Source organism: Hyperoodon ampullatus (genome assembly GCF_949752795.1).
Source record: "Hyperoodon ampullatus genome assembly, chromosome: 2".
NCBI classification, from domain to species: domain Eukaryota; kingdom Metazoa; phylum Chordata; class Mammalia; order Artiodactyla; family Ziphiidae; genus Hyperoodon; species Hyperoodon ampullatus.
This window is the reverse complement of record NC_136915.1, coordinates 105367587-105380014: the sequence shown is the minus strand read 5'-3', so window position 1 is coordinate 105380014 and position 12428 is coordinate 105367587. Positions and strand designations below refer to the sequence as shown.

The following is a 12428-nucleotide window of genomic DNA, read 5'->3' as shown; positions in this document are numbered from 1 at the left end:
ATTTTAAAGCACTATGGAGAAATAAAGTAAGATAAGTAGTGAAAAGTCCTCATTAAATTTCATAACTAAGATGAGTGAAGGCTTCAGTGAGAATGTTTTCCACTTTGGGATTTGTCACTGTTTACAAAATTGCCTGTCATTGAAATACCATCTTTAAATTTTGCATGAAGTATTTTAATAATTCTTTTAAAAATTGCAAATTTCTTTTTGGTCCCTCAGTGTTAGAACAGCACAGTAGAAAGTGCTATGCTTATGGGAACACTGCTTGGCAAGGCTTAAAAAAGTAAAATGTGTGAACAGTCAATTAAATCACTTTGTCTTTCCTACTCTTCTTTCAGTTGAGTTCTGATTACATGGTCTCATCAGATAATATATTATTAACCTTCCTAACCTTTTTCCTTATTGGAAAAGTTAATTTTGTTATGCTCAGCATGTGGCTATTTTTTTTTCTATAGCACATAAGGAAGAAGTGCTTGACTATTTCCCAAAATCTCATCATCCATTTATTTTTTTATTCATCCAGTAGCTACTGAAATTTTTTCTTTAATGGAGACAAACAGAAGAGTATGTCAGTTTTTAATATGTCTTTGCAAGAATGTCTACTATCCCCACTTGTATTCAGTATTGTACTGGAGGTTTTAGCTAGTGTAATACGGCAAGATAAAGAAACAAAATGCATATAGATTTAGAAAGGAGTAAATAACGCTCTCTTGATTGTCATTTATAGATGACATGATTATCTATGTAGAAAACCCTATGGTATCCTCAGAAATGCTACTAGAACTGATGAGTAACTTTTAGCACGGTTTCAGGGTTTAAGATCAATATTCAAAAATCTATTATATATATTAGCAAGAAACAAATTGAGATTTAAAAACAATATAATTTAAACTAGCATCAAAAATACCAAGTACTTAGGGATAAATATGACAAGAGATATGAAAGACTTGTATAATACACCGTACAAGTTATGTATACTGCAAAACAATGAGAGAAATTAAAGGAGACCTAAATAAATGAAGACATATACTGTATTTATGGATTAGAAAACTGAATACTGTTAAATTGTCAGTTCTTTCTAAAGCTATAGATTCAATTCAACCCCCATCAAAATTTCAACAAGGTTTTTTCTGTAGAAATTCAATTAAAATGCAAAGAATCTAAAATAGTCAAAACAACTTTGGAAAAGAAGAACAAAGTTGGAGGACCAACACTACCTGCTTTCAATGCTTATTCTAAAGCTGCAGTACTCAAGACAGTGAGGTATTGGCATGAAGATAGACAAAGACATCAATGGAGCATAATTAAGAATCCAGAAATAGATTCACGTATTTATGGATAACATTTTTTACAAAAGTGCAAAGTCAGGTCAGTGGAAAAAGGTTAGTCTGTTCAACAAACAATATTGGACCAATTAGATATCGATACGCCAAAAATAAAAATGAACTTTGATCTATATCCTGTATCACATAAATGTAGAACAAAACTTTTTAAACTTCTAGAAGAAAATATAGTTGAAAAAGCTTTGTGTGACCTTGAGTAAAGCAAATATTTCTTAGATACAACACCAAAAGCACAATCCATAAAAGAAATTGAACTTTATTAAAATTTAAAACTTCTGCTCTTTTAAAGATAGCTAAGAGAATGAAAACATCAACCACACAACCACAGCCTGAGAGAAAATCTTTGTAAATAAAACATTTATCTGATAAAGGACTTTAGAATATATAAAGAAATCTCAAAACTTAATAATAAGGAAACAGTTTAGAAATGGAAAAAAGATTTGTGCAAAATACTTCACCAAAGAAAATATACGATGGTAAATAAACAAATGAAAAGATGTTCAGCACAATTAGTTATTAGGAAAGTACAAATGAGACCAAAACGAGATATTACATTCCTATTAGAATGGCTAAAATTTAAAAGACTGTATCAAATGTTGGTGAGAATGTGGAAGAACTGGAACTCCCAAATAGTGCTGATCAGAACGTTAAATGGTATAGAAAGTTTGGAACACAATTTAGCAGCTTCTTTAAAGAGTTAAACATACACCTACTGTGTGATCCAGCCATTCCACTCATGGATATTTACCCAAAACAAATGAAAGCATATCCATTGCCTGTACACAAATGCTCATAGCACTTTTATTTGTTATAGCCCCAAATTAGAAACAACCCATATGCTCATCACTGAGAGGATTGATAACCAAACTGTGGTATATCCATACAATAGAATACTACTCAGCAATGAACAAAGAATGAACTGTTCATATATGCAACAACACAAATGAATCTCAACATATTTACACTGAATAAAAGAAGTGTGTACATACCAGACGAGTGTCCATACTATGTAATTCCCTTCATATAAAATTCTAGGGAATATGAACTAATGTATAATTTTTCTACAGAAAGTAGAGCAGTGGTTACCTGTGGACAGGGAGGAGGGGTGGGAGGGAGGAGTTACAGAGGACCCTGAGAACCTGTAGCAGTGATGGGTATGTTCATTTTCTTTCTTTTGTTGTTGCTGTTGTTGTCGTTGGCTGTGCCGCGTGGCTTGCGGGATCTCAGTTCCCCGAGCAGGGGTTGAACCCGGGCCACAGCAGTGAAAGCCCAGAATCTGAACCACTGGGCCACCGGGGAGCTCCCAGTGTTCATCTTCTTGATTGTGATGACGGTATCATGGGTGTATACGTAATGTCACAACTTAACAAATTTTATCCTTTAAATATGTGCAGTTTATTGTAAGTCGGGTATATCTTAATAAAAACTTTTTTTTCTTTTTTTTAAACCGCATGAGATGTCACTGCACTGCCACCAGAATGGCTAAAGTTTAAAAAACTGACAATACCAGATATTACCAATGATATGGAGTAGCTGGAATTCTCCTACAGTATAAGTCAGAATGTGAATTTCTGCGACCACTTTGAAAAAAAGTTATGACAGTTTCTTATAAACTCAGTCTGTGACCGAGCCTAGTCTGTGACCGAGCAATTCCAATACTAGGTATTTACCCAAGTGAAATGAAATATATGTGCATAAAAAGACTTCTACAGGAATGTTCACTGCAGCATTAATCATAGCAGCCAGTGACTGCCAGCCAAGGTGTCCATCAATAGGATTATGAATAATTAAACTCTGCTGTATACTTGTAATGGAATATTTCTTGGCAATAAAAGAGAACATAGATACTACAGATATACACAGCAGCATGAAGGAATCTTAAAAACGTTATGCTGAGTGAAGGAAGCCTTACATAAAAGAGTCATACTGTATAATTCCACTTATATGAGATTCTAGAGCAGGCAAAACTAATGCATGGTAGAAAAAAAATCAAAACAGTGTTTGCCTCTGGGAAGAGGGGCATGAGGGAACTTTCTAGGGTGATGAAGATGTTTTGCATCTCAATAGGAGTTTTGCTAATACAAGTGTGTACATCTGTCTAACCAGCAAAAGTACACTTAAAATCTGTGTATTTCATCGAATGTAAATTTTATAGCAAACTGAACAAACACTGAACTCTAGTTAAAGATATGAATGCTGTATTTGGGGAACGTTTACTGATGTCTGCAGTTTACTTTGAGGTGCAGCAAAAAAGTAAGATGGGTTAATAGATGCATAGAGGAACAGATAGATGTATGATGAAGAAAACTTAAGGAAAATGTTAATGATCGTCTGAGTGATTTGTGTACCAGTGTTCCCTGTAAAATTCTTTCAACTTTAGAGAATGTTGGAATTTTCATCCAAATTATGAATTTTCATAATTTTTTTAATGGAAAAAAAACTTTTTTTACTTTTGTCACAAATTCAGACTTATCCGAAGAGTGTTCCTCTGTACCACACTTACAAGAATACATAGCCACTGTTTGCTAAGATCTGACTTTAACCCCTCCTTCCCCACACGAGAGTCAGTGAATAGCTATCTTTCCCCCACTGCCACACCAATGGATAGACATTACCAGAAATTTCAGTGTTAGAGCCACTAGCGTTGGTTGTCACACCATTGGAATTGCTTCAGGTAGAAGTCAGTGCGAATGGCAGGTAGGCAGAGGCTGAAGAGCAGATGTATAAAGTGAAAGCCATTATGTTACCTTTCATAATATTTTGGGATGGAGAAAATGATGGAGGATTGAGAAAATAAAACCCATGTGTAATGAAACCCACCATTAGTTTATACTAAATCAAAAACTGTAAATGGAGTGGTTGTAATTATAAAATAATGAGATGAAATCAAGGGATAATAAAACAATAGAATCACTGTCCTGATTTCCATACTGCTCAGATCTTTTCCAGAGCACTCCACCCAATGTGATAAGTTCACTGCTCATATAAATCACTACTCTTTTTCTTTCTTGAAGTTCACTAATAGAACGTGAACTAATAGTATTTAAACCCACTGTTGATTCTGGCTCTAGTAGATGACTTAAGTTCATACATGTGTGAACAATCTTTTCCTAGTTTATGTTGTCTTGTGATCCCATGTTCTTGGCTGTGCATTTGTGAATAATTGGATGAAAGAATTTCTAGGATTCACAGAATATCATAGCAGCCTTTTTTTCAAATTTTTAATTCAGTTTTTTAAAATAGTAGACACTGAGTAAAGCAAGTTTACCTAAATAAATGTATATCTGTGACTTATGTTGTAAATAATTGAAAATTAAAAGCTGAGCTACATAAAAATAAAATGAAAAAAACTGAAGACAATGCTCTTGGGTCTCCCTGAATGGAAAACTTTTAACTGGGTCTCCACTTCTGTCTACTTTGAGTAATTTTCTCTTGCTAATGCCAAAAGAATGTAAAGGAAGTAATGGGAGAAAATGCAACAGAGAAATGTGTTTGTCTTTCAAAGAGTGTGTGCCTAAGATCACTGCCCATTCTTCCCCAACCCAGCCTTCTCTTTGAATTTACCACCACCAGCTCACTGTGTCAATACATGCAGCATAGTCAAGAGTCCTTTCATAGAACTGTATAACTAAGAGGGACTTTAAAAATCATTGAAGTCCAACTTGCTCGTTTTGTAGATGAAGAGACTGAGGCCCAGATTGAAATACAACTTGTTTTTGTAGAATCAAGGAACATTCGACCATCCCTAAATAGTACTAAAGTAGTAAGTCCAGAAAGTATTTGTTAATTCTCTCAACACATATTGAATTGCTTACTTTTCATGTTGAGCATTAGTTAGACCCTATAAGTTCCTATAAATATGGTATTGAAGAAGAGAATCCCCACACGGGGGAATTTAGCCTATTGAGAGAATCAGCTACTACCACACAGAGTGTCAGTTACGTAGTAATATAAGTAAACACGGTGTTGTTGGAACACTTAGAGGGAAGCTGCTTCTCCAGCTTTGGCTGGAGTGTAGGTACTCAGTGAAAGCTTCCTCACAGAGGTGAGTTCTGACCTGACTCTGAAGGACAGTTCTTAGCCAGGCAAAGAATTGAGGAAAAGGGTTTCAGGACTAAACGAGCAGCATGTTAAAAGGTACTGAGGTAAGAGACGGTGGAACACAAATACCCTGTGTAGTCCCTTCTAGTTCCATAATTTTATACCTTTTTCCACGTAGCACAGCTCCTTGCCTGTGATAGGTATTCCTGTGTTTCTTTGGGCCATTCATTGCATTTAGTACTTTTTGCCTTAGGAAGTTGTTGTTATTATGCTTATAAGCTGGCTCCTTTTCTAGAGTCTCAGCCCCCATTAGAGGAATGGCCAGGTCACTGTTACCCTGTATCACCTACAGCTGTGCCCAATGCTTAGCACATAGTAGATTCCCAGTAGATGTGTAACTCCTTGCACAGTGTATCTCCTGACACATCCGCAAGGTTCTTCTCTGTTCTGACTCTACAATCTTTATTTTCTTAAACTCTTCCTAGAATCTCTAAAATCTCCATGGTCTCTCCGTAGCTCTTACTAGTTTATCAGCTAACTGGTTGTAGAGCCCCTAATCTAGTTTGCAGAAGTTTGTATCAATTAGGTATATAACAGCATGTGCTTTGAAAACAAACAAAAAAAACTGATGTAAAAAACTGGGGATTGGAGTGTAATTAAGTGACAATCTAATCTGATTTAAATTAACTCACTTGGTTCTAGAAAGGCCGAGTACCTCCCGCCCCCTCCACCACCCTCCAAATAAGCTTCGTAAGATGAGAGGATACAGAGGGTAATGTTAATATCTGAGGCCTTATACCAGTCATTGGTAGTATAGCTGAAATAGATTAGTGACCCAGGCCATGAAACTCAGTATGAAATAGGCCTTATCTTCATTGATTCATTCTTTTTCAAATACTTGAGAATGCATGGTCTGTCTGTACCTTCTAAAACTTTAGACCATTCTATGATTGTCTGCCAAGTACTAGGGAAATTATAGAAGTGAGTATAAGAAACTTACATTCCTATGAAGTAAGATAAATGCTATAAATGAGATTTAAACATAAGGTTATGTGAATTCAGTAGAGGGGATAATCTGTTTGGAGCTGTAAGGGAGAAATAATGGTAGAGATGAGTCTCTACCGAGTCTTGGAAATTTGGATAAGATTCTGATAGAGATAAGTGTAGTGTTGTCTCTGTTATTCCATGCCTTTTCTCATAAGTAGGTATGAAGACAGTATGTTGTATTAGGGACCAGGAATATGTGAAAGTTTTGGAGCAACCACTGGAAAACATGATAGAGTGTCAAAGAGAAATTTAAAAAATGATTGGCAAGTGCCCAAAGTGGCATGTACTGTATTTATAATGTACCCAGTTATATACTGGAATCTACTGTGCCAGTGCACTGAGAATTCATATGCATATGTTACCTTCTCTGTAAATAAAATGAGGATAGCAGTAACATTGTACCTACCTCATAGAACTGTTGTGTAAGCCGTTGGTAAACATGACTAATTATGATTGTCAGTTTGGATAGATGAACAAGAATTTGTAAATTCTAGCTATTGCCTAGCTCGTGCCAGTATAGTTTGCTATCCAGAATTCTCTCTTTTTTTGGAACCAACAAATTTTGCAGACTAGCTTTTATAGAAAGATTGCAATGTCATGAAGTGAAATGAGCAAAGGTGGCTCCACGTCTACAGAAGATTCACTTTGAGAAAGAGACTGCATGCCAAGTGTCAACTGAAAAATAAATGTCTCAAAACTTGGCAAAAATTTTCAGTCTCATTTGAAGTAATGAAAAGAGTTTATGAGATTTGGAGGTGTTAACCATTTTCAGAGTACCAGTGAATCAGTTCTTCCATCAGATAATGCAGTGGTTTTGACCACAGCCCACAGTAAGAAGCGTATTATATTACATCTCAACACATGACATGGACTGGAGCACATAGACATGTAACAGAAACTGAAGCTTCATAAGACAAAGCTCATCTTGCTACATTCCCTAGTCATTGTTGCTCTAGCATGTTTCTTTTTGTTCTTTTTAATACTGTTCACAACCACTAAACTGATTGCATAATCCACTGATGCACTACAACCTGCACCTTGAAAAACACTGCTTATTACAAGATTTTTTTTGATATCAATTTCAATTTTGAAATAGTTTTTATCTAGCATAAATTTTCAAAATCATGTGTATATTTCCAATTCAGGCCACCAGCTTAAATTATTTTTTTTCTTCTATTAATCAGGTATCAACATGGTTTTTTACCACCTTTTCTGTCTCAGGACTGAAGGACAAAATCCACCATGTGGACAGCCTCCACCAGCTGTTTTCTGCCATCTCGCCAGAACAGATCGACTTTCCTCCTTTTGTCCTTGAATATGATGCCAGGGTAAGAAGTACCAGGAATTCTCCCTTACCTGGTGTATTATCTTAACTATTTTATACTGCAAGTGCGTGTGAGCACATCATCTTTTCATTGTAAGATGATAATGCAATTAATGTGTTTTAATAAACTTGATAGTATCGTTTGACATTCTTTTCCTATGGTAACTTTAGGAAAATGCTTGGTTCTGAGGGGGGCGCCTTTCCCCCAGTAAACTTTTCAATGGGAAATATTTCTGCTGTAGGTTTATAGCCAATCCTTGCTTGTACTGTCAGTTTTTCACCACCTTTGAGACACACCTCTCCCTAATTTTGTTAAGACTGAATGGCTTTTCATCTACATAAATAGAGCCAGAAGTATCTGTTGGTGTCCGACATTTTCAGCGTTAATTGTAAGCCAGGTCGCCTATCCTAGTCTTTACCCTATGAGAAATTTCATTTTGCTAAAAGTTTGTATAAGTGACAACCAATACATTATTCCTTACAGATACATTTATGAATCTATTAAACACTAAGAAAGGACTGCTCTAGAATTTCATCAAAGCTCTATTCCATTGTACTTATTCACGCTATCACTTTAGTAGTTAAAAACAGAGAGGTAAGTAACACGCTTGGCCAAAAGGTTATCAATTGCCGTATTTAATTATTGCTGATTGCATATTTTTATGCATGAATCAGAGAATATATTTGCAGGTTATATTAAGCTTAAAATGAATTATTCTTCCTTAATTATTGTACAACATATGTACAGTAAAGTAAATATCCTACAAGACATTTTCTCTCTAACGTTTCTACAACTTCAGCTATGATTTCTGTTACACTTTATGTGAAGAGCAAAGTATTTAATGTGTTCTAATGGCTAACAAAATGTCATGTTTTGCTTTTTCACAAAGAGGATTTGTTGTTGGAGTCACTGGATCATAAATACAAAGATTGTTGAATATATGGGAGGCAGAAAAAAGAGCGTCCGGTTTTATTTCTTGCAGATTGCTAGAGCAGAAAATTGCCTTATTATTTTTTTGAACTATATATCACTCTTCTTAATATTTAAAAAAAATGGATAGCTGGAAATGTGAAAGGCACTGAAAGACATTTTGATACCAAAAATTTGGAATGATGATTCAAAGGTAATGTCTAGATTTACCATTTATTTTCTGGTGTAGAAATATATAAGTTAGGATGTATTGGTTAGAAAACCCAAAAGACCAGTTTTTAAGCCAACATGTTTTCTATATACTTAAGGTCCTACAAAGAAGGCTTTCATTAAATATCAACACCACACTCAAGCTTGGTTTTGTTTTTTTGTTCTGTGTGTATGTGTTTTTAGTGTGTTTTTTAAAATATTTTGTATATCAAATACAGGCCTAATTAATAATGTGATTAATCAAAATGATATAAAATAACCTACAATCTAACACTTAGGTCACTGGATCATCTTTCTGTACCTGTATTAGAGCTTTCTAAAACTGAGATATAAAGGCCAAAGAGAGGAATAAAAAGAGGGAAGAAACAGAAGAAGGTGTCAGGAGATGATGTGGAAAGGGCAGGCAGAGGGCACATCCCTAGATACACTGCAGCTTTGCACATTATGCTGCGGTACTTTGGCTCCTTCGTAGTTGGTGGGGAGTGTTGAGCAAGGAAAACTGCCATTGTGTTCCTGTTTAGAAAGATGGCTAAAGAAACTGTGTAGAGAGGGACCAGACAAGGGTAAAACTGTAGGCAAGGAGACAAATAAGAGGCTGTCAGAGGAAGCCAGAGGAGAAATGAGACTAGAGCCAGGCAGTGGTAGTGGTAATGGCAAGGGTTTGAAGATCTTAGAGATAGTTAGAAGTAGATGTTTTAGGGAATAGAATCCACAGCATTATGGTGACTGAGCAGCCAGCCATTGGGAGGAATGAAGGAGGAAAGAAGCCTGAGGTGACTAACAAAGTTTCTGCTTTGGGAGACTTGGAGAATGGTGTTGCCACCATCCCAGAGAGGCAATTTGTAGGCAGAGCACTGGGGGGGCTTGGAGAAAACAGACAGGTGGTCTGTTCAGTTTGTGACACACTAGGTTTGAGGTGCCCCATGGGACACTGAGGTGAAAGGCTAGAAGGTGGTTGGATAGTACCTTGTAAAGAAAAGTTTTCCTTTGCTAGAAAGAATTAAAAATACGATTAGAGAAAAGGAAACGAGTGTAGAGTCAGTCAGTTTTATTATCGTATTCAAGTGTGCTTTGCCCATAGTCCTTTACTTGGTGAAGTTATGACGTGGTTGGTTGTTGGCAGTGAGCTTCTATTTTTCTGGGTCTTTTGTGACATAGTGACATAAATTTTATAGGATTAAAAGGAACCTTTGGTGGTAGTTAGAAGGTAATTTTTGTCTATCTAGATCAAAATGGTAGTGAGACCATTTCAGAAAGGGAGCTAGTCAGCATTCTTATAGGCAAAGAAGAGAGTGTAGAGATTTACCTGGTAACAGTTCTTCAAAGTTCTGTGTTTGTTTCCAGAAATAGAGAAAGTATTTGATTGTTCGGCAGTCTCTTCCACAGTGTGAGACTAATATAAAAGCTTTATTTCGTAGCATTAAGAATTAGATTTTCCCTTCTTACTTTATCACAATTTAATGTAGATACAGGAAGGCTAGAAAAGTACCGCAGTAGAACGGAATGGAAAAATCTTAAAGATGGATCGTGAACCATTTCTTTTCAGTTGAACTTCAGGATAGATTTCTCTCTTCAGGCATGTTTCTTAAGCATAGCTTCTATGCATATTAAGGATACTGGAGTGATTAGTATAACAGATCCTGGTAGGAAATTCTAAACTACAAAAAAAATTTTTTTCATTAATTTTTGCCAAGTATCCTAAAATGTAGCCAATCTTTGGATTTGTTTCTACTGAATTTTTTTTAACCTGGTCAGATGTATAATCAGAAAGTTAAAAAAAAAAAAAAAGAAAAGAAAAAAAGAAGAAAGTAAGTTTTCCTAGATATTCTCTTGTTTTCCTGGTTATGGTCCCAGGATCAATTTCTCCTCCAGAGCATCTGCTCTGAAGAATGGCAGAGCTTTTGATTCACTTAGTCACTCAAATAACATTTAACTGCCTATTATGTTCAAGACTGGATGGATTTAATGCTCCATAACTATAATGTAAATATACCATAAAGCAATGCTGTTTTCATCCTACCTTTCATTCTCCATATCTAACTATTATCTTACATTAATGTTAAGCATTTTTTGTTTATGGTTTACTGAAAAACAAGTTACTTGTCAAAGAAGTACTTTCCTAAATAACAAGAACTGAATCTTAAGTCTCATAAATGTAGTTTAGGGTCTATCTACCATAAAGCTAACTGTCTTGACTTTTATAAGATAAAGTTAGCCAAAATAAGGTCAAAAAATGTCCTTACACTGATTTATTGCTTTCTACATTTGACATTAAAGTTCTAACATTCAATTCTCCACCTTGATCTTGAACGCCCTAAAAACTGTCATTGTTAAAAGCCTCGCCACTCAGGCCTGTCATGGAGAGACTCACTTCTGCCAACACAGTTGTAATTATTAAATTCCTTGATGATGATTTTTGTTTCATAACTCAAAGATTCGGCACACAGAAAGACAACACAGCCTAACAAAAAATTCACTTTGTTATAAAGCAGAAACTAACACACCATTGTAAAACAATTATACTCCAATAAAGATGTTTAAAAAAAAAAGAATCTGGGCTTTAGATTTGGATAGACATGGATTTAAAATTCAGGCTCTCCTGGTTGCCGGCTTGGTGACCTAAGGTGAGTTATGCCATCTGTGTGATCCTTAGTTTCCTACTTCATGGCATTATGTTGTGAGGATATAAAAGGATAATGAAAGAAAAGTGCTGGTTAAGTGTCTGGCATATAGAATGTTCAATAAATAGTAATATTTTAAAATATCATCATCCTGATTACCTCTGCCTACATTATACCAACTCTGACTGACTCCAGTGGAACTGCTCTGTTGGCTTGAGGGCCTGCTCAGGGCCAGGCATGTGCTAGACATTTCATACGTTAGATCATTGGCTCTAAATCCCTTTCTTTTACATTCCCTATTACATTGATCTTATTATTTAATGTTCTTGTCTTTTTTTCTTTCTGCAGGAAAACGGGCCTTATTATACATCTTATCCCCCATCACTGGATTTGTGACCTGCTATCTTTCAGTGCTACTGGTTTCTAAGGACACCACTTTCTCCAGAGATCGCTACCTATTGAAGTGATATTCATTTTTGCTGTACAGCTCCAGAGAGCCTTTTGTCCCCACCTCTCTGGTATTTTTTTATTGACTGTATATTTTCTGGCACATAAGCAATCTGAAAATGGTAGGCCATTCTGAACTGTGCACTTATTTTAAATTTGTATATTTGTATCAAATGAAAATGTTCACTTTTCGAGGGTTGTTAATAGAAATTGGGGAGCAACTTTTGAGTATCTTCAGTTTCCTGAAAGGACACTGGATTCTCCATTAGACAAGCCACAGTATTGTTCACATCATCTCTTTAACATTGCACGCTTTCTTTGTGTACTCAAGTGTTTCTCAAAATATATAGAACCAATGTATGCTGACTGGATGCACTGTTTGCTTCAGACCCTGGCATTTCGTTTTATACAGATAATTCAGTTATGATAAAAGAGAATTGTCTGGGGTCAAGAATGTAGAAATG

At 35.7% G+C, this 12428-nt stretch overlaps 1 protein-coding gene across 1 annotated transcript in view; it reads left to right on the top strand.

The window, feature by feature from the left end:
* GDAP2 (ganglioside induced differentiation associated protein 2) overlaps window positions 1–11913 on the top strand; it is a gene marked incomplete at its 3' end in the record, with an annotated part of 70421 nt that extends 58508 nt beyond the window's left edge. Inside the window, exons 13-14 of the mRNA XM_079696623.1 lie at window positions 7616–7759; window positions 11866–11913. Coding sequence (XP_079552749.1) covers window positions 7616–7759; window positions 11866–11913 — 192 coding nt within the window. The remainder of the gene's footprint in view (window positions 1–7615; window positions 7760–11865) is intronic.
* Window positions 11914–12428: the final 515 nt, after the last annotated feature.